General features: G+C 50.5%; 1 protein-coding gene across 2 annotated transcripts in view; it reads right to left on the bottom strand.

Annotated features, from left to right (window-relative positions):
- The window catches only part of LOC115081663 (nociceptin receptor-like), a 47607-nt gene extending 25522 nt beyond the window's left edge, over positions 1-22085 (bottom strand). The window contains exon 1 of one of the 2 annotated variants that reach the window (XM_029586086.1): positions 21901-22085. In XM_029586086.1, the coding sequence (XP_029441946.1) occupies positions 21901-21917 (17 nt within the window). In that variant the 5' untranslated portion in view covers positions 21918-22085. The remainder of the gene's footprint in view (positions 1-21900) is intronic. The other variant, XM_029586087.1, reaches the window with a different exon arrangement.
- Positions 22086-22717: the final 632 nt, after the last annotated feature.

The following is a 22717-nucleotide window of genomic DNA, read 5'->3' as shown; positions in this document are numbered from 1 at the left end:
TCCGGGGGCATGGCTGCGCCATCCGGAACAGCCCCTGGGTCGGGTCTTGGCGCGCCAGCAGCCCGCTGGCTCGCGCAGATTTACATCTGCCGCCGGCAGGCGTAAATCCATGGATAAAGGTGGGGGGGGGTTAGATAGGGCCGGGGGGGGGTTAGGTAGGGGAAGGGAGGGGAAGGTGAGGGGAGGGCGAAAGAAAGTTCCCTCCAAGGCCGCTCCGATTTCGGAGCGGCCTTGGAGGGCCTTTCGGAGCGGCCTCGGAGGGAACGGAGGCAGGCTGCGTGGCTCGGCGCGGGCAGGCTGCCCAAAATCGGCAGCCTTGCGTGCGCCGATCCAGGATTTTAATGGATACGTGCGTATCTATTGAAATCCTGCGTACTCTTGTTTGCGCCTGGTGCGCCAACAAAAGTACGCGCTCGCACAAATTTAGAAAATCTACCCCTTAGTGTAGCTGGGTTCAAAAAAGGTTTGGATAAGTTCTTGGAGGAGAAGTCCATTACCTGCTATTAATCAAGTTTACTTAGGGAATAGCCACTGCTATTAATTGCATCAGTAGCGTGGGATCTTCTTAGTGTTTGGGTACTTGCCAGGTTCTTATGGCCTGGATTGGCCTCTGTTGGAAACAGGATGCTGGGCTTCATGGACCTTTGGTCTGACCCAGCATGGCAAGTTCTTATGTTCTTATGTAGCAACTGCTGCTCCATGCAGTTATGCCCAAGCCTTATGATAACCCAGAAAATGTTTCTGCTAGCAACAATTTGGACTATGTATGTTTATTGTAAATCACCTAGAATTGTAGATGTTTGATAAATAAATCTACAAATAAATAAATACATTTTACTGAGTGATGAGACTTCCTGAACATTCAGATAGTGCTGCTTGATGTGCTTTGCTTAGGGACTTGTCCGAGGAAGCAGCCCTGTGTTTTTTCCTTATGTCTGTGCATCAGTTTCCCAGACCATAAAAGCCGGGGACCTCATTGGTGAGTGTCCGAATCCAATTCCCCTTTTCCTCCTGCCGTTGAAGTGGAGAGCAATATTGGAATTGCATCAAAATCATCAAGGCTTATTGGTTAAGGATTGCAATAGCAATCTCCATGCCTTCTGCTAAAGGCAGTAACCGCTGCACCAGCAGGTTACCCCCATGCACTCTTTCCTTCATTCCCATCCTCGAGCCTTTAGGGACCCACAGTGTTTATCCCACGCCCCTTTGAAATCTTTCACTGTTTTCGTCTTCACCACCTCCTCTGGAAGGGCGTTCCAGGCATCCACCACTCCACCAAGCATGGACAGAGGGACAAACTGATTACAATCCCGATGATAAACCCACAAAGTTTCGGATTTGGAAGGATTCACTTTAAGTTTTTGGTTCAGTTGTTAAAATCTGCAGGAGAAAAGGAGGCATCTGTCTTAACAAAAGCGATAATCTGGATATCATCCGCACAAAAAGAAGGTCTGAAACTGTAATTTCTGAATGAGGGTAGTGAGGGGAGCATTGAAGAGAAGGGGACGTAATCTGGATCCTCGGAGGCCCCCACTCGAGTCCATCCTATGTTGCAGGGTTTAAAAATTCACGGGAAGCGCCACCTCTTCTGGTGTGGACCTCACCCAGGCAGAGCTCCCCCTCCCTCTGCACCCCCTGCAGCGTCCAATTCCCCAGCCCAACTGCTTCTAAAGAAAAGCAATCAGAGAGCAATTCATTACCTAAAATTTCAGATTTCCAAGATGGAAATTTAATTAAAGCTAGCGGCAAATTCTTTAAAGAGCAATTTTCAAAGCCAAAAAAAAATAATAATAATAAAATGTAAACAAAACTGCAGAGCTGGTGGATGCAGAAGATCAGGCAGAGTAAGTGACAGGGATGAGCCGTCAGGAGCAGCTAATTCCCACCGGCAGGACCGTGGACACCCGGCTGGGATAGCGCCAGAGTGGGTCCATCTCTCCCGCCATGCCAGGATGATTTCCGTGGGCCAGACCTGCACTGCAGCTCTCGTTTAACAAAGAAAGCCAACAGGAAATTAATTTCCAGCCGTGAGCCTAATCAACACCAAAAGGAAAGAGAACAGAGGCACTTCAGGAGCTATTGCCATCTTGAGAGAAGCTCGGAGATGATATTTTAGCGCAGTAAAGCCAAGGGTCCAGCCCTCCTGTCTCACCGCGGAGTTATTATCGAGCCTGTGGCTCTGCGGCTCAGGGCTTGCTTCTGATATCACCACCTGCAGCTGGAAATCGGGGTCACGGCTAAGACCCATTATTGTCTCCCCTGGCGTCCTTTCCATAGCTGACACAGGCACAGGAGAGCCTCAGTGCAGGTCAGCAGCAGACTGTCACTTGCTCGGCATCTGTCACGATGGCTGCAGCAGTCGAAATGCCCCTAGCCTCCTCTCAAGGACTCCTCTTGATTAATTCTTCAGTCTGTGGGTAAGCGAGAGAGCAGGAAACCTTCCTACCTACCAGCTCCCCCTAGAGCTTCAGGTGCAATGGCTGAGGCAGGAGTGTCCATGCCGCTGGTTTCTATGAGGGCAGTAGGGAAGCACTGAACAGTCAGAATGGCCAGAGGACAGACACGGGCTGGCCTCTGCCTGCTTTTCCATGCACTTGTATTAATAAGGAACAAAACAAAGAAACAGCTCTGCACACCTCATAAACAAAGAAGGATCCGCACAGTCTCGCAGCCTGGGCTTTCTCCAGGTTCCTTCGTTCCCTGGGGCCTCTTATTCCTTCCTGAGCCCAGTTAGATATTCCCCTTCCCCGCAAGCTCCACCCAGACAGTGATTCCCTGGAAAGTATTTGCATTGATTGAAGTGGGCTATGGCCTATCAGAACCGAGCCATACAGAAACGCTATCAGAACCAGATCACAGAGGAGTCTATCAGAACCAGGTCACAGAGGAGTGCTATCAGAACCAGGTCATAGAGGAGTGCTATCAGAACCAGGTCACAGAAGAGTGCTGTCAGAACCAGGTCACAGAGGAGTGCTATCAGAACCAGGTCATAGAGGAGTGCTATCAGAACCAGGTCACAGAGGAGTGCTATCAGAACCAGGTCATAGAGGAGTGCTGTCAGAACCAGGTCACACAGGAGTGCTGTCAGAACCAGGTCACAGAAGAGTGGTATCAGAACCAGGTCACAGAGGAGTCTATCAGAACCAGGTCACAGAGGAGTGCTATCAGAACCAGGTCACAGAAGAGTGGTATCAGAACCAGGTCACAGAGGAGTGCTGTCAGAACCAGGTCATAGAGGAGTTCTATCAGAACCAGATCACAGAGGAGTGCTATCAGAACCAGGTCACAGAAGAGTGCTATCAGAACCAGGTCACAGAAGAGTGCTATCAGAACCAGGTCATAGAGGAGTTCTATCAGAACCAGATCACAGAGGAGTGCTATCAGAACCAGGTCACAGAAGAGTGCTATCAGAACCAGGTCACAGAAGAGTGCTGTCAGAACCAGGTCACAGAGGAGTGCTGTCACAACCAGGTCACAGAAGAGTGGTATCAGAACCAGGTCACAGAGGAGTCTATCAGAACCAGGTCACAGAGGAGTGCTATCAGAACCAGGTCACAGAAGAGTGGTATCAGAACCAGGTCACAGAGGAGTGCTGTCAGAACCAGGTCACAGAGGAGTGGTATCAGAACCAGGTCATAGAGGAGTGCTGTCAGAACCAGGTCATAGAGGAGTTCTATCAGAACCAGATCACAGAGGAGTGCTATCAGAACCAGGTCATAGAGGAGTTCTATCAGAACCAGATCACAGAGGAGTGCTGTCACAACCAGGTCACAGAGGAGTGCTGTCAGAACCAGGTCACAGAAGAGTGCTATCAGAACCAGGTCACAGAGGAGTGCTATCAGAACCAGGTCACAGAAGAGTGCTATCAGAACCAGGTCACAGAGGAGTGCTATCAGAACCAGGTCATAGAGGAGTGCTATCAGAACCAGGTCACAGAGGAGTGCTATCAGAACCAGGTCACAGAAGAGTGCTGTCAGAACCAGGTCACAGAGGAGTGCTGTCACAACCAGGTCACAGAGGAGTGCTGTCAGAACCAGGTCACAGAAGAGTGGTATCAGAACCAGGTCACAGAGGAGTCTATCAGAACCAGGTCACAGAAGAGTGGTATCAGAACCAGGTCACAGAGGAGTGCTGTCAGAACCAGGTCACAGAGGAGTGGTATCAGAACCAGGTCATAGAGGAGTGCTGTCAGAACCAGGTCATAGAGGAGTTCTATCAGAACCAGATCACAGAGGAGTGCTATCAGAACCAGGTCATAGAGGAGTTCTATCAGAACCAGATCACAGAGGAGTGCTGTCACAACCAGGTCACAGAGGAGTACTGTCAGAACCAGGTCACAGAAGAGTGCTATCAGAACCAGGTCACAGAGGAGTGCTGTCAGAACCAGGTCACAGAGGAGTGGTATCAGAACCAGGTCACAGAAGAGTGCTGTCAGAACCAGGTCACAGAAGAGTGCTATCAGAACCAGGTCACAGAGGAGTGCTGTCAGAACCAGGTCATAGAGGAGTGCTGTCAGAACCAGGTCACAGAAGAGTGCTATCAGAACCAGGTCACAGAGGAGTGCTGTCAGAACCAGGTCACAGAGGAGTGGTATCAGAACCAGGTCACAGAAGAGTGCTATCAGAACCAGGTCACAGAGGAGTGCTATCAGAACCAGATCACAGAAGAGTTCTCTCAGAACCAGGTCTCAGAGGAGTGCTATCAGAACCAGGTCACAGAGGAGTGGTATCAGAACCAGGTCTCAGAGGAGTGCTATCAGAACCAGGTCATAGAGGAGTGCTATCAGAACCAGGTCATAGAGGAGTTCTATCAGAGCCAGGTCACAGAAGAGTGGTATCAGAACCAGGTCACAGAGGAGTGCTATCAGAACCAGGTCATAGAGGAGTGCTGTCAGAACCAGGTCATAGAGGAGTGCTATCAGAACCAGGTCATAGAGGATTGCTGTCAGAACCAGGTCATAGAGGAGTGCTGTCAGAACCAGGTCATAGATGAGTGCTATCAGAACTAGGTCACAGAGGAGTTCTATCAGAACCAGGTCATAGAGGAGTGCTGTCAGAACCAGGTCATAGAGGAGTGCTATCAGAACCAGGTCATAGAGGAGTGCTGTCAGAACCAGGTCATAGAGGAGTTCTATCAGAACCAGGTCACAGAAGAGTGCTGTCAGAACCAGGTCATAGATGAGTGCTATCAGAACCAGGTCACAGAGGAGTTCTATCAGAACCAGGTCATAGAGGAGTTCTATCAGAGCCAGGTCACAGAAGAGTGCTGTCAGAACCAGGTCATAGATGAGTGCTATCAGAACCAGGTCACAGAGGAATTCTATCAGAACCAGGTCACAGAGGAATTCTATCAGAACCAGGTCATAGAGGAGTTCTATCAGAGCCAGGTCACAGAAGAGTGCTGTCAGAACCAGGTCATAGAGGAGTTCTATCAGAACCAGGTCATAGAGGAATTCTATCAGAGCCAGGTCACAGAAGAGTGCTGTCAGAACCACGTCATAGAGGAGTGCTATCAGAACCAGGTCACAGAGGAATTCTATCAGAGCCAGGTCACAGAAGAGTGCTGTCAGAACCAGGTCATAGAGGAGTGCTATCAGAACCAGAGTGCTATCAGAGCCAGGTCATAGAAGAGTGGTATCAGAATCAGGTCATAGAAGAATGCTATCACAAGGAGAGGTAACAGCATCCTTATATTCAGGCCATACTATGGGGGCTAAAGCTGTTTATTATATTCGCTTACTACCAGATTTCTTGCCTATTCTTTTCAAGAAGAGGAGTCTTCCTCTTGTAAATCCAGCCCCCCAAATAAATAATGATGTACACTCTGTGGCAAGCTGTTATTCATACTGAAGAGCTTGTATGGTTGAGATTAAGTTCTCGAATCAAGATTTCCTGTCTAAAATGACTTTAGTTGAAGACACTGAAGAAAGGTTTCCCAAAATGGAGACTGTCTCCACTGTGCCAGAGCTGCATGATTCTTTAAGGAAGGATCATGCTAGAATCTTAAGATTGCCACATAAAGGCAGTCTTAAAATTATTGCAATGTCTCCTGGTCAGATGCAGGATACAACTCTAAACTCGATGGGGCTGAGCGAGCACACTGTATAACCCACAGTTGGACATGGGTTGTATAGGCGCTAGGGATGTGCATTCATTTTGAACGTAGGTGCAATCCGCAATGGATAGGTCCCTTTTTGTTGCATTCGTGGGTCCGCGAAACGCATGGCAAACCCCCACGAATGCAACATATCATTACCAAATTTTTTGTGTGTCTTAAGGAGCGAATACAAAAAAAACTAACTAAAACCCCCACCTTCTTGAGCCCCCCAAGACTTGCCAAAAGTCCCTGGTGGTCCAGTGGGGGTCCGGGAGCGATCTCCTGCACTTGGCCCGTCGGCTGCCAGTATTCAAAATGGCACCGATAGCCTTTGACCCTACTATGTCACAGGGGCTATCGGTGCCATTGGTCAGCCCCTGTTCACATGGTAGGTGCAATGGATGGCTGGCACCATCTTGTGCTCCTACCATGTGACAGGGGCCGACCAATGGCACCGATAGCCCCTGTGACATAGTAGGGTCAAAGGCTATCGGTGCCATTTTGAATACTGGCAGCCAACAGCCCGAGTGCAGGAAATCGCTCCCAGACCACCACTGGACCACCAGGGACTTCTGGCAAGTCTTGGGGGGGGGTCAGGAGGGGGGGGTTGTAGTTAATTAAATTTAAAGGGTTGGGATGGGGGTTTTTTTTTTTGTTTTTCCAACTTTAATGGAAAACGAATACCGAATGCAACTAATGGACGAATCGGGGTTCCCTCTATGAAAACGGATGCAATGGATTTGGGTCCTGGCGCAATGAATACCGAATAGCAACGTATCTTTTCCTTCTGCACATCCTTAATAGGCGTTAATTAATCCCCTTATTCAATAAGGGGATTAGCGTCTATTCAACACATGTCCCACGCGGAATGAGTCTAATAGCGCTATTAGCTATTCACTGTCAATGCTAAAAAAAACAAATGTGTGTCTCGGATGCACATTTAGCGCTCAGCAATTAACGCCTGCCTGGAGCAGGCTTTTCTGTACTGCCTGCTACTTAATATCGTTGCAATATTAAGTAGGAGGAAAAACAAAATTAAATAAAGTTAAAAAAAACAACCCACTGTCAGTCGGGTGCAGGAAACGGATGCTCGAATGACAAGCTTCCGTTTCCTGCACCCCCTGGCCGTGCGGCTCTGCGGCATTAAGGATACACTCGGCGTCAGTTTTCCTAACCGCCGAGGACGATCGGGTTCTCATTAGCAAGGAATCCCTAGCGCCTCCTTGCTAACATGACCCCCTATTTTAAATATTGCATGGCGCCACCAAGGGGGGCACCTGGGGGTGCATTAAGAAAGCGGGCGCTTTCCGTGCTTATTTATTGCATCGGCCCCTACGCTTTGTCTTCAGGTGTGAAACAACAGGGGGTCCAAGCTTCTGCTCTGCCACAGTCCCGCAAGAGAAGAGCATTCCTGCCGAATGGCTCCCCCTTCCTAGCTGCACCCCCTGGTTCACTCTGAGGGTGTGGCGTATCCCCCAGTCAGCTCCCCTGGCAAGATGCACTGCCCCAGACCCATCCCTCATAGTACCCGCTACCCAAAACACAAACAAAGCCAGCACCACAGGCTCCCTTCCTGACTGGAACTGCTCCACAAGGCACTTCACGTCACACTCACACTCACACACTGAAGCAACACAACTGTAGATGCCAGGATAAGCAGGGTTTTATTACTAATGCTAAGTTACACTCCCGAAAGCACCACAACAAAGGAAATATTCAGATTAGCATAGACCATAGCGGCAAATAATATAGTACAAATTGTTTTCTTAATTAATTAATTAATACATCAGCTGAAGGGGCATAATGAGTGAGGTGATCACATTTTCGGATGACACAAAATTATTCAGAGTAGTTAAATCACAAGGGGATTGTGATAAATTGCAGGAGGACCTTGTAAGACTGGAAAATTGGGCTTCAAAATGGCAGATGAAATTTAATGTGGATAAGTGCAAGGTGATGCATATAGGGAAAAATAATCCATGCTATAATTACACAATGTTGGGTTCCATATTAGGTGCTACAACCCAAGAAAGAGATTTAGGCATCATAGTGGATAATACTTTAAAATCGTCGGCTCAGTGTGCTGCGGCGATCAAAAAAGAAGGGAATGGCAAATAAAATGATGGATGTCATAATGCCTCTGTATCGCTCCATGGTGAGACCACACCTTGAATACTGTGTACAATTCTGGTCACCGCATCTCAGAAAGGATAAAGCTGCACTGGAGAAAGTGCAGAGAAGGGCAACCAAAATGATAAGGGGAATGGAACAGCTCCCCTATGAGGAAAGGCTAAAGAGGTTAGGACTTTTCAGCTTGGAGAAGAGACGGCTGAGGGGGGATATGATAGAGATCTACAAAATCATGAAAGGACTTGAACAAGTTAATGTAAATCGGTTATTTACTCTCTCAGATAATAGAAGGACCGGGGGCAGTCCATGAAGTTAGCAAGTAGCTCATTTAAAACAAATCGAAGACAATTCTTTTTCATTCAGTGCATATTTAAGCTCTGGAATTCATTGCCAGAGGATGTGGTTTCAGCAGTTAGTGTAAGTGAGTATAAGAAAGGTTTGGATAAGTTCTTAGAGGAAAAATCCATAAACTGCTATCATGGTAATAATTAATAAGCAATAGTAGTTCGTGATCTATCTAATGTTTGGGTACTTGCCAGGTACCTGTGACATGGATTGGCCACTGTTGGAAGCAGGATGCTGGGCTTGATGGACCCTTGGTCTGACCCAGTATGGCATTTCTTATATTCTCATGTGCTTATGTTCTTAGGTTTGGGATTATCTTTCTCTGCCCCTCTCCCTCCCATGTCTCATTTTATACCCTTTTTGTCTGCACTTCTGAAAATATGTTTTGAGAGGCACATGCAATTTCCCTAAACATGGTTCAAGGTGAGAAAACAACTTTCTCTTGCGACTACTCCCTCGCCACAGAGCCTGTGCATTTGCTGTTTACTTCTTCTTTTCCCACACTTGTTGTGCAGAAACGAGATGCGCGGGTGACTGGGAGAACGCTGAGTTCAGTGAATACAGACTTAGGCCAAGCAATCCCATTACACCCCTCCCTCCCTCCCTCCCCCACACACACAACCACGCTCCCCCCTCCTCCCCCAGCGTACGTCAGATCAATTTGTATCAGACTTCGCACATTCGGCTGCAATATCCCAAACGTATGGAACTAAGATCGCACCATCCCTATGCCTTGAGCTGTCCTACCTTACCTTCCGTGAAAGAGTTAAGGCTTACTTATTCAGCCAGGCCTTTCCCTAAATTCCATTCAAAACCTGGGGCAAAGACAGCAACAGAGACCCCCCCTTCCACCACTTGACTAATCACATTTTTTGTGCCTCCCTTTCATGTTTCTCTATATTTATTGTGAACTGAGCAACAAATGTCGCAAGAATTTAACCGCAAATTTGATTGTAATCTACCTCGAGCCCAGTCTGGTAAAGGCAGGCAAAGGGTTCAAATAATAAATAAATCTGTGTGGTTGTACTGAAACCGTGAGGATTTAAGATTTAGCTAATTTTCCTAAAAATCGCAACATCTACGTCTACGGAGCTATTCCCTTGGTATCTGATTGAGGTTCTAGGGGTGCTAGAAGGTCCTCTTTGTTCCAGACAAGCAGAGAGCGGGGGACACTGGCATGGGCCGGGGAAGTGAAGACCAAGGCAGCTGGGCTTTATCCCGCACTCGCCTCTCCCTTTCTCCACTGGGAGCTGCCTTGCTTGTCGGAGGCTGATTTCAGCAGAAGGAGAGAGGATCTTTGCCTCCCGATCCTCCCTGGGTGCCACGATTACTCGAAGGTCTCCAGCTCAGCTAGGTGCTCGCATGCTTCATGATCCAGAGCGGCTCACCAATGCCTCAGTCCTGCCCTGCAGCCGGCTGAACCCTCTCGTACACCAGAAGAGGAATTATTTCGGTATTTGCTTTTGAATGCGGTGTGTGGGTAGTCACTCCTTCCATCTTGCTCTTACCAACGCAACTTATGCACTGTTCCTCACTTAAGGGGCCGATGTAATAAGCGGTGGAAATGCTGCCGCGGGTTTCAACGTGTAACGTGCGCGCTTGCGCAAACCCTAGATGCGTATGTGATGAAGGTTTCTACCTGGGACAAAACGTGCATGTAAAGCCATTTACCAACCCGCGGCTTGTTCTGCGTGAATGCATGTTAATGGCATGCAAAGGAGGCCATTATCTAATCATGGGCAATACAGGGAGATTGGGTTAGTGCCGGTTTTTAGCGCCTGGGACAGGGCAGGAGTTAAGTGAAAATGTCGGTGTGGGGATCGGTTTGTTGATGCTTTTGCGGGTCAGGCGGGCGGAACTGGTAGAGCGAAGGCAGAATTGCCGATCTGCATTTCACACTCAGTCTGATTATGAAGGGTTTAGATATTGCTCTGCCCGCCTTCACGTTGAATTGCAGACCACTAATTTATTCATTTTTTTCCAAAAAGGAAAGGCTTTCGCCCCGAGACGTAATCGCAGGTGTTCACACGCCGATGGATGGCCGTGTGGGTCTGTGCGATATATTATAGAGGGCCTTCCGGGCGCATTACTGCCTGCATTGTGTTTACTATATGCAGATTTTATGCATGTATCTAATTAGCATATGTGGCTGTTATTACATCCCGCACTGCCACTGGTGTTTGCTGTGTTTGCCAAAAAACCCCATGCAGAACAATCAGCGCGGGTCTAACTGCATTAATGAGACGACTCTTCAGGATCACCACAGTGGGGCCCTAGCATTGAACCCTGTGAGCTAGGATGGGGGCTCCAATTCTGAACAGCCCCCCCCCCCTTTATACAAGCAGGCTGCAGCATTGCTAGGAGGGCATTTTGGGTAAGAGAGAGGAGTGTTTTTCGGGAGTTGTTCCCCTGCTTGGGTACTGGGTTTCACAGCCTGGGCCGATACCTCAGTGGGAAGGGGATCAGTGCCGGATCTACTTTTGGGGTTTTCTCCTGTGAGAGCCCTTGTGACCCTGGCTGGGGGCACACGGGGTACCCAGCAGTTAGGTTAGATCAGGAGGTGGGGAAGATCCCAAATGGTGCCCTGCTGCAGGAGGATTCCAGATATTTCTACCTCTGCGTGAAGATGTTTCCCTAAGTTCCCAGGAGGAAGCTTGTGGCCAGCCTTTCTGCTTGAAGAGGCGACAGCTTTCTTCCCTGCTTCCGGCCTTTGCCTAAGAAAAATCCTGTTCAGAGCACTGAAGAGGAGAACTGTGAATAAGATCTAAAATGTTATTCTGAGGGCACCCAGCCTGGGAGAGACACTCTGGGAGTCTGTGCATAGACTGTAATCCTTTTTGACATCAGTATTTTTGGAAAGAGTTTTTCGTCACAGATATGGATTCCCTGACCATAAGAACATAAGAACATAAGAACATGCCATATTGGGTCAGAAACAAGGGTCCATCAAGCCCAGCATCCTGTTTCCAACAGAGGCCAACCAGGCCATAAGAACCTGGCAAGTACCCAAATACTAAGAAGATCCCATGCTACTGATGCAATTAATAGCAGTGGCTATTCCCTAAGTAAAATTGATTAATAGCCGTTAATGGACTTCTCCTCCAAGAACTTATCCAATCCTTTTTTAAACCCAGCTATACTAACTGCACTAACCACATCCTCTGGCAACAAATTCCAGAGTTTAATTGTGCGTTGAGTGAAAAATAATTTTCTCTGATTAGTCTTAAATGTGCCCCATGCTAACTTCATGGAGTGCCTCCTAGTCTTTCTATTATCCGAAAGAGTAAATAACCGATTCACATCTACTCGTTCTAGACCTCTCATGATCTTAAACACCTCTATCATATCCCCCCTCAGCCGTCTCTTCTCCAAGCTGAAAAGTCCTAACCTCTTTAGTCTTTCCTCATAGGGGAGTTGTTCCATCCCCTTTATCATTTTGGTCGCTCTTCTCTGTACCTTCTCCATCGCAATTATATCTTTTTTGAGATGTGGCGACCAGAATTGTACACAGTATTCAAGGTGCGGTCTCACCATGGAGCGATACAGAGGCATTATGACCAACTGGGAACCTTAGAGAGTGAGAGTTTCCCTGCCTAATACTGAGAAGCACTTGCACAGATAAATTGGAGAACTGTGAATGTCCTTGTATTGAGCCAGGACTGTTGTGAACGTGCCATTGCTAACGTTTAAGAACACTGACAGTAAATATATAATTTGGGACACTCAGTCTGAGCCTCCACAGTCTTTTATGGCATTCATATCCTTTCAAGTGAAGATAGACCTGTTACACACACACACACACATACATACAGACACACATACACACACACACACATACATATACACACAGACACACACACTCACACACACATACACACACACACATACAGACACACATATACACACAGACACACATACATACAGACACATATACACACACACATACACACAGACACATACATACAGACACACATACACACACATATACACACAGACACATACATACACACACATATACACACATATACACAGACACATACATACACACACACATACACACACATATACACAGACACATACATACACACACATACACACACATATACACAGACACACAGACACACATACACACATATACACAGACACATACATACACACACATATACACAGACACATGCATACAGACACACATACACACATATACACAGACACATACATACAGACACATATACACACATATACACAGAGACATACATACACACACATATACACACATACCCACATACAGACACACATATACACACATATACACACAGACACACATACATACACACACATACACACACATATACACAGACACATACATACACACACATATATACACAGACACATACATAGAGACACACATACACACACATACACACACATATACACAGACACATACATACACACACATATATACACAGACACATACATACAGACACACACATACATACACACACATATACACAGACACATACATACACACACATATACACACATATACAGAGACACATACATACAGACACACATACACACACATATACACAGGCACATATACACAGAGACATACATACAGACACATATACACACATATACACAGAGACATATACATACAGACACACATACACACACATATACACAGGCACATATACACAGACACATACATACAGACACATATACACACATATACACAGAGACATACATACACACACATATACACACATATACACAGAGACATACATACACACACATATACACACATATACACAGACACATACATACAGACACACATACACACACACACACCCCTGGCAACAAATCAAGATTTATCCCAGCCATCTTGGGTCCTGGAGGATTTAGTGACCCCTCGTTCTGGGGCCCCTGGGCTGTGTCAGAGTGGGAGAAAGAGGATTGGCTCTAGGACCCTCGTGTGCGCCTGCCCTCCTGAGAGGGTCACGCGATTTCACGTGGATCATTTCCCTGCCGTGCTGCTCTGCAACTGCTAAGTATTTTTACCTGAAAGCATTTCCGGCAGCCCAGTCCCGGCCTTCCTGCACGCTGTGCGGAGCTGGGAGCCCGGGAAAGGCAGAGGCGACCAGCGGGTCCCTCTGGAAGCGCGGCACTGACGCAGCTTCCCACGCGCGCCGCTGCGCACATTTACCATCCAAGTCAAAGCCAACTCAGTCGCGCGCCTTTCCTTCCGCAGGGGCGCGGCGGGGCCAGAGGGAGGCGGGGTTTGCTGTTTCCCTATAGTTTTGTGGTTATTGCATAGGAGTGGGGGCGGCAGGGTTTTGTTTTCCTGCTTAGTTTTCATTTTTTGACTCAGCAGGTCCTCCCCCCTGATTTCTCCGGGCTCCCCAGAGCTGGGATGTGGGACCAGGAGCCTTCATTCACAATTATCCAAAGACTGAGTCCCCTCCTAATGGGGTCGCCTTGAGCAAGGGAGGGTGGCCCCGAAGATCCCCCCCCCCCGGTCATAAGGGGGTTCCCTCCCCCTCCCCCCCCAAAGTCTCGGGGGTACCCCCCCCCCCCCCCCTCCCCTAGCGCCCTGGACTCTTTCACCCACTTATTAAATCTTCTTCTCCACATTCAGGCACGCGCTCTTCCCAGCCACAGCTCCCACGATGCCCCCTGCAGGGAAACGGAGCGGCTTCCGTCTTCTTCTTGTTATTTCCCATTTCACAGGCCTGCGTGCTGGGTGCATGGCCCTGGCTTCATCCTAGGATCAGTGGCCCACAAAGGGCCCTAGGTGGTGCTTTTTTTTACTCTCTGCTGCCCCCTTCAGGGGACACCAGAAAAGTGGGGGTCTTCTCTTTTGTTGCCCGCCCCCGGCCTGGGTTTGAAATAGGAAATGATCTCCCCCAATCAGCGCAGGAATGGTCCTAGGGTGGGTGTGGGCGAGGCCTCTTCGCCGGATAACGCATGTTGACGCGCGCTGTTAGTACATAGCGCCCGCTGGGCTCAGCAATGCACGTTAAAGGCCCGTTCTTATTGGTCTGCCCATCCTGCCACCGAGGACTGCATATCCAGCCTCAAGGCATCACGAACACTTAAATGAGGATGGAAATAAAACCAAGCAAAGTCATCATCTGAAGACAGGGGGGAGGGAAGCATTGATCTAATTAAATAAAGCCCCGTGTGAGCTGCCACGGGACAAGAGGCCCTGAGGGTCAAACAAGAAGCAGAGTAGCTGAGAGTCAGAGGGTCTATTGAGCCAGGGTTAGGATTCTTTATAAAGACTCAAGTGCAGTCACTACAGCACGGCCATTTCATCTTCTCCTCTAATTGGCATGGAATATCGAAAAGTACAGAAGTGATGTAAACAGGAGCATTAATTAAAGGAGTGCGCCTGCCGTCTTACTCCACTTGAAGGCAGAGAAATAAAAATTAGTAATTAAAAAAAGAAAAAATATGGAAATGTAAGTGATGCCTTTCTATTGGGCGAAAAATGTATGGTTAGTCCAAGTAAAAGCTACCGCCTTATTTATGTTTGATAACTTCTATGTGGAGTACAAAAGTACGAAGCCCCAAGGGCCCAGAGTCTGCATCTTCTGATGTGAAGGAGGCAAGGGGGCTTCTTGCTTGCTAAGAGCCATGAGGTGTGAGTGGATGATGCTGATCTTTTATTCAGATCCGAACGGTACCCAGCAATGTGCATGCTGAGGTGCATGGGAGAAGCACTTCTACACCAGCAGCATTCCCACCTCAGAGCAGATCGTTTCATTTATTCATGTATAACCCGCTTACACATAAAGCACAAAAAGCGAGGTACATAAAAACCCACAGGAGGAGAGTGCGCCAGGGAATCCCAGATCACAAAGTCAACTGCTCTTCAAGCTAAGGTGGGCTGAGGACAGAAAGTTACACCAAAGAAATCAAAGACATCTGGACGGAGCAGCACCTTCCGAAGCCCAGTTACCTGTCGTCACAAAGCTTACTAGGTCTATAGATATATATATATATATCAACCTAATAAATGAAGGTTGACCGACGTGCCGCAAATGCGCAGTAGAGAGCAGCTCTACCGCACATGCGAGCACGTCGGTCACAGTGTGCCTCTTAAAAATAAAAATGGGCGCTGTAGGAGCGGCGGTGGCACCGGCCCGAAGAGCTGGAGCGGCGGCAGACCAGGAGCGGCAGGAGCGGCGGCAGCCCGAAGACCCGGAGCGGCAGGAGCGGCGGCCCGAAGACCCGGAGCGGCGGCGGCGGCAGCCCGAAGACCAGGAGCGGCAGGAGCGGCGGCCCGAAGACCCGGAGCGGCAGGAGCGGCGGCCCGAAGACCCGGAGTGGCAGGAGCGGCGGCCCGAAGACCCGGAGCGGCAGGAGCGGCGGCCCGAAGACCCGGAGTGGCAGGAGCGGCGGCCCGAAGACCCGGAGCGGCAGGAGCGGCGGCCCGAAGACCAGGAGCGGCAGGAGCGGCGGCCCGAAGACCCGGAGCGGCAGGAGCGGCGGCCCGAAGACCCGGAGTGGCGGCGGCGGCGGCCCGAAGACCAGGAGCGGCAGGAGCGGCGGCCCGAAGACCCGGAGCGGTGGCCCAAAGACCCGGAGCAGCAGGAGCGGCGGCCCGAAGACCCGGAGTGGCGGCGGCGGCGGCCCGAAGACCAGGAGCGGCAGGAGCGGCGGCCCGAAGACCCGGAGCGGTGGCCCAAAGACCCGGAGCAGCAGGAGCGGCGGCCCAAAGACCCGGAGCGGCAGCCCAAAGACCCGGAGCGGCGGGAGAGGCAGCGGCGGCCCGAAGAGCGGCGGCGGCCCGAAGAGCGGCGGCGGCGGCCCGAAGAGCAGGAGCGGCGGCGGCAACCGGCCCGAAGACCCGGAGCGGCAGGAGCGGCGGCGGCGGCAGCCCAAAGAGCGGTGGCGGCGGCGGCGGCACCGGCCCGAAGAGCAGGAGCGGCGGCGGCATGTGCGCAAGGGAGGGACGGACGGAAGGAACACCCCGGAGATCTACTGAGGGGAGGAGTGACTGAGGGGAGGGGGGAGAGAGGAGTAACTGAGGGGAGGGGGGAGGGAGGAGTGACTGAGGGGAGGAGTGACTGAGGGGAGGGGGAGGGAGGAGTGACTCAGGGGAGGAGGGAGGGGGGAGAGAGGAGTGACTCAGGGGAGGAGGGAGGGGGGAGAGAGGAGTAACTGAGGGGAGGGGGGAGAGAGGAGTAACTGAGGGGAGGGAGGAGTAACTGAGGGGAGGGGGGAGAGAGGAGTAACTGAGGGGAGGGGGAGGGAGGAGTGACTGAGGGGAGGAGGGGGGGAGTGACTGAGGGGAGTGACTGGGGGAGGGGGAGATAGGAGTGACTGAGGGAGGGAGGAGGGGGGAAGTGACTGAGGGGAGGGGGGGGAGGGAGGAGTGACTGAGGGGAGGAGGGAGGGGTGGAGAGAGAGGAGTGACTGAGGGGAGAGAGGAGAGAGTGGGGGAAGGTGGGAGGGAGAATGAGGGGGAAGGAAATGATCCAAAAAAAATGTTAATGTAGCCCGTTTTAACGGGCTTAACGGCTTGTATATATATACTCTGGGGATTTGTCAAGGTTTGCTACACTGATAGCTTCATAAACAAATATTAAAATGCGTTCAAAAGTTCAGAATGATCTTGGTTAATAAGATAATCAATAAGTAGATGTATAATCAGAGGCGACTGCTGACTGGAAGATGCAGATCGTGGAAGCTTGTCCATCAGCATAGAGATGTAATGTTTTTAATTGGCTCGTGATTATCTGCCTAAACGCTGCTGTCCTGCATTCAGTGCTAAATGATATGGTGTTCTGACCACTTTCCTTTCACATTGTGCACATGGTGCTTGTGCGCCTTGACATACGTGATTAGGATATAACCATGGCCTGATGAGAAAGGTGTGATAGGAAGGGGAAGCTGTGCCTTCACACAGGAAGTTTAAGATCCTACAAGCAACAGAAATGCAGGGACCAGGGAGAAGGGAAGAGGTCTTACACTAGAAATGGGAAATGAACCACCAATCGCAGCAGGAGAAGACAAGCTAGACAAGAGCTTCAGTGGGTGCTATCAATTAGGTGATGGTACAGGGGAAGCTGCTGCTGGTGGCCAGAGACTTTCATCTGCCAGATGTTGCCTGGAGAATCCCATCTGCGGCTAGGAGTAGGAAGATCACTCCCCAGGCAATCAGTAGCAGAGTCCTCCTGCGAGGCAGTGGGAAACAGAAAAAGTGTTGCTGATGTCATGGTGGGTGATGACCTGGAGCCCAGTGGTCATCTGATGGTGTGACTCCATATAAAATCAAAGGCTCCTGGAAATCAGAAAAACCAGCATCAATGATGAGGGAGGGCCGGACAACTCTTCTTGGTAAATATCATAAGCTGCTGTTGATTCTGGGGTGTCTTGCAGCTAAGCAATGCATCTTGTTGAAATTATTGGAGAAGGATAGACCTGATCTTGCTATGTGGAAAGCTGGCATGATACACCTACTCTTTTAGTCACAAAATCACTCAGATCGAAAATAGTTTCCTCCAAGAGCCATATATTTTTCCATTGCCTGTTGATACGCAAAACAAGACCACGTGTAAGTGGTATTAAGGTCACTTGTGTTTCTGATATCAATTCAGAAATGCGTAGTGGGTGCTTTTGTTTGGATTTATTTTTCTGTTCCTTCTTTGGGAGGAGAGAATGTTTTTTATAGTATATTGGGATGGAGGGTGTTTTAAATGTTGGGGAGAAAAAGAGGAAATGTTATGAATGACTTTAAGAGTTTGCGTGGTTATAGTGTGCTGGAGTGTGTGAGTGTGAGTGTGCTGGAGTGTGTGAGTGTGCTGGAGGGTGCTGGAGTGTGTGAGTATGTTGGAGTGTGTGAGTGTGCTGGAGTGTGCGAGTGTGTTGGAGTGTGCGAGTGTGCTGGAGTGTGTGAGTGTGAGTGTGCTGGAGTGTGTGAGTGTGCTGGAGTGTGCTGGAGTGTGTGAGTATGTTGGAGTGTGTGAGTGTGCTGGAGTGTGCGAGTGTGTTGGAGTGTGTGAGTGTGTTGGAGTGTGTGAGTGTGCTGGAGTGTGCTGGAGTGTGTTGGAGTGTGTGAGTGTGCTGGAGTGTGTGAGTGTGCGAGTGTGCTGGAGTGTGTGAGTGTGTTGGAGTGTGCTGGAGTGTGTGTGTGAGTGTGTTGGAGTGTGCTGGAGTGTGTGAGTGTGTTGAAGTGTGTGAGTGTGCTGGAGTGTGCGAGTGTGCTGGAGTGTGTGAGTGTGCTGGAGTGTGCGAGTGTGCTGGAGTGTGCTGGAGTGTGTGAGTGTGCTGGAGTGTGCGAGTGTGCTGGAGTGTGTGAGTGTGCTGGAGTGTGCGAGTGTGCTGGAGTGTGTGTGAGTGTGTTGGAGTGTGTTGGAGTGTGCTGGAGTGTGTGAGTGTGCTGGAGTGTGCGAGTGTGCTGGAGTGTGTGTGAGTGTGTTGGAGTGTGCTGGAGTGTGTGAGTGTGCTGGTGTGTGCGAGTGTGCTGGAGTGTGTGAGTGTGCTGGAGTGTGTGAGTGTGCTGGAGTGTGTGTGAGTGTGTTGGAGTGTGCTGGAGTGTGTGAGTGTGTTGGAGTGTGCTGGAGTGTGTGAGTGTGCTGGAGTGTGCGAGTGTGCTGGAGTGTGTGAGTGTGTTGGAGTGTGCTGGGAGTGTGTGAGTGTGCTGGAGTGTGCGAGTGTGCTGGAGTGTGTGAGTGTGTTGAAGTGTGTGAGTGTGCTGGAGTGTGCGAGTGTGCTGGAGTGTGTGAGTGTGCTGGAGTGTGCGAGTGTGCTGGAGTGTGCTGGAGTGTGTGAGTGTGCTGGAGTGTGCGAGTGTGCTGGAGTGTGTGAGTGTGCTGGAGTGTGCGAGTGTGCTGGAGTGTGTGTGAGTGTGTTGGAGTGTGTTGGAGTGTGCTGGAGTGTGTGAGTGTGCTGGAGTGTGTGAGTGTGCTGGAGTGTGCGAGTGTGCTGGAGTGTGTGTGAGTGTGTTGGAGTGTGCTGGAGTGTGTGAGTGTGCTGGTGTGTGCGAGTGTGCTGGAGTGTGTGAGTGTGCTGGAGTGTGTGAGTGTGCTGGAGTGTGTGTGAGTGTGTTGGAGTGTGCTGGAGTGTGTGAGTGTGTTGGAGTGTGCTGGAGTGTGTGAGTGTGCTGGAGTGTGCGAGTGTGCTGGAGTGTGTGTGAGTGTGTTGGAGTGTGCTGGAGTGTGTGAGTGTGCTGGAGTGTGCGAGTGTGCTGGAGTGTGTGTGAGTGTGTTGGAGTGTGCTGGAGTGTGTGAGTGTGTTGGAGTGTGCGAGTGTGTTGGAGTGTGTGAGTGTGCTGGAGTGTGTTGGAGTGTGTTGGAGTGTGTTGGAGTGTGTGAGTGTGCTGGAGTGTGTGAGTGTGCTGGAGTGTGCTGGAGTGTGTGAGTGTGTTGGAGTGTGTGAGTGTGCTGGAGTGTGTGAAACCATGGAACGGAGTGCACACCCCTAGATAAGGAGGCATTAAATAAAGCATAACCTGGGGGCAGTGTGGTTTATTGCAAGGCAGGGAGCAGTGGGATGGTTTTCTGGAGTGGGGTCCATCCAGTGTCTTCATAAAGGCATTGGGGCTGCTCAAACAGAATGTGGCAGCTAAACTTTTATGCCAAAATGTTAATCTGGGGAAGAGAAAGCAAGAGGAGCGGTGCAAGGCGCGGGCGAGGCACAGGAGAAGGAGCCAGGGGCGATCATAGCCAAGCAGCGTGACAAGGCAGAGGAGGGAGCCAAGCAAACAGGCTCCAGAGGAAACGGATCCAAACTGCACAGGGTCTGCAACCTTCATCCTGGAAGTGTGTGTGCACGCCGGGGGAGAAGAGTGCTACATACCGCTGCCAGGGCATAAAGAATGCCCCAGAGGCTACTGCCTCTTCAGTGGAAAAGAGATTGGTGTGCGCAGGCTGCCAGCCCGGGAATCCTTAGGAATGGGAGAGGCTGGCGGACTCTGCATTCAGCAGTGGGAAGGCGGAGGGGCCCATCTCTCTGAGCTGGGCTGGAGAGCTGTGCACCGAGTTTTCCACTGCTAAGCAGAAGGAACGGGACTGGGCATGTGCGGGAATCCCTGCAGCCTGTGCACCCGAGGATCAGCCCCTCTGCCAGCCAAGCGGGGCAGGCACTTCGCCTACCTCATGAGAAATTCAGCCCCTTGTTTTCCTGCCGTGGCCACGGTGCTGTCTGTGAAAAGGCAAATTATAAGGAACAATATTCTCCAGTGCTCCAAAAATACTTCAGCTTTACTCAATTCCGGTTAAAAGCAACTCTGACAAGATTAAAGCAAGCAGCCGGGTCATTCACTGCCTGTCTCTGATCACCGAGTGCATATCCCCAAGCTCTGGGCCCAGCAGAGCTGTTTCTTCTTATGGATTCCTGCTAGCAAGGCCCAAAGAGAGGCGTCGTCACTGCCCGCTTCAGAAGGCCCCCTAATGTCTTTATTCACTCCGTGCCATCATTGATTCAGGAGATGGCCCATCAGGGCTGGATCACGCTCTGCAGAGTTGGGCTGGCAGTCTTGGCAATGCATCTTTTACCAGAGGTCCGGATTCAAAATCTAAAACCATTCTAGAGTGAAAAGCCAGCTAATGTTACAGCCACGTGCCCATCCTCTTCGGTACCCAAGGCACTGCAGGCTCCTGTTCCCAGGCTCTTCCTTCAGGAGGCATTAATAAGCACTAGCACTGGGACATACTTTGCCTGTACCACATCGGCCCCACTCAGTCACTCTGTGCTGAGGAGGAGAGCCCCCTGGCTCCCGGTCCTAAGAGACAGATGCACGCTGAGGAGCTCAGGGAAGCAGGCAGGACAGCCGAGGCTGCTCCTCACCTGGAGCCTGCCGACAGATTACTGTGCAGCAGGGACGGATCCTGTTTCCAGGGATACTGGTGAGGAGTGATCTCTCTGTGCAATCACTGGAGGGCTGCAGGAGGGGAGACTCAGAAAATCTGCATAGCGTGGCCTCCAGGGACAGACACAGTCAGGAAGGAAAGTCCTGGAGTCCTGGGATAAGAGCAGAGGGTCCCTAGTTATGAATAAGGAAAGGGGAAGCCAGAGATCAGCTGGTGCCCGTGGCATTGCACTGAGACTGCAGGACCCTTATCTGCTGTGATGTTCCAGGCTTCTGTGACAGGAAATAGGGATGAAGCCCCCTCCCAATGCTTCCCCCCCCCCTCTAGTGATGGCTCACTACAAAGCTAGACCAGAGCAGTGTTGAGGGGCAAGGATTGGGTGCTGCATATTACAGAGCAGCACTTTTATCAGGGGTGAAGGGTGTTAAAGGGGGGCTTCAGTCACATTGAGGGGGTTCTCTATCAGTCTAGCTTCATAGTGCATAAGTCATTGATTTCATTGCAAACTTACCTGACAATGACGTACATGACGGCACAGTTGCCCACCAGTCCCAGCACGCACACGACGAGGTACACCAGCACGATGGTCACCTTGATGCCCACGGGCAGGAAGCTGTCCGCGGTGGCATTATAGAACCAGCCACTGGGCAGGACACTCAGATTCAGCAGCGAGGAGTCATTCAGCCACCTGCTCCAGTAGGAGCCTCCGACACCGGGGGACGCACGCAGCGCGGGCTCCATCCCAAAGCAGCAATCTGCAGCAGACAGGTAACCAAAGCAAGAGTGAGAGGCTCTGCTGCAGTCGAGGTCAGCAAGAAATCCTGAGCACTGCAATCCAGCAAGGGCAGAGAGATGGCTAGGGAGAGCAAAGCAAATATGGTATCTCTTACTCCGTGTCTGTGACTGCTATAGAGCCCAGTGCCTGCTGCATTTCAGGTGCCTTCTATACAGCCCTCTGCATCTGATCTGGCATGGAGATCTGCACCCTATGCATCTATCCATCCACACAGCCTGCATCTATCCAGCATGCAGGACCCGGAATAACTGCACGGATGCTGTCTTTCTAGTGCACCTTCAGCTATCAGCAGACAAACGAGCCTGCAGCGTGCATGCAGTCGGTCTGTAAACCCGGGCAGCAGTCCTGCAGCACTGAAACGGAGGCAGGGTTTCTCCTCCTCCCTAACATCCTTCAGCTCCGGCTGCGGAAAGTTAAAAAGGAGGAAGGTGGAACTCACCTCAGGCAGGCAGCGGCTTCCCCCCAGCACTGAGCTGCCGGAGCGAGTGGAGAGCCAGGGCTAGTGCAAGTGCAAGGAAACCCCCCCTTGCCA

Source organism: Rhinatrema bivittatum, unplaced genomic scaffold (assembly GCF_901001135.1).
Source record: "Rhinatrema bivittatum unplaced genomic scaffold, aRhiBiv1.1, whole genome shotgun sequence".
Taxonomy (NCBI): domain Eukaryota; kingdom Metazoa; phylum Chordata; class Amphibia; order Gymnophiona; family Rhinatrematidae; genus Rhinatrema; species Rhinatrema bivittatum.
Note: the sequence above shows the minus strand (reverse complement) of the source record. Positions and strands in the feature narration are given on the sequence as shown.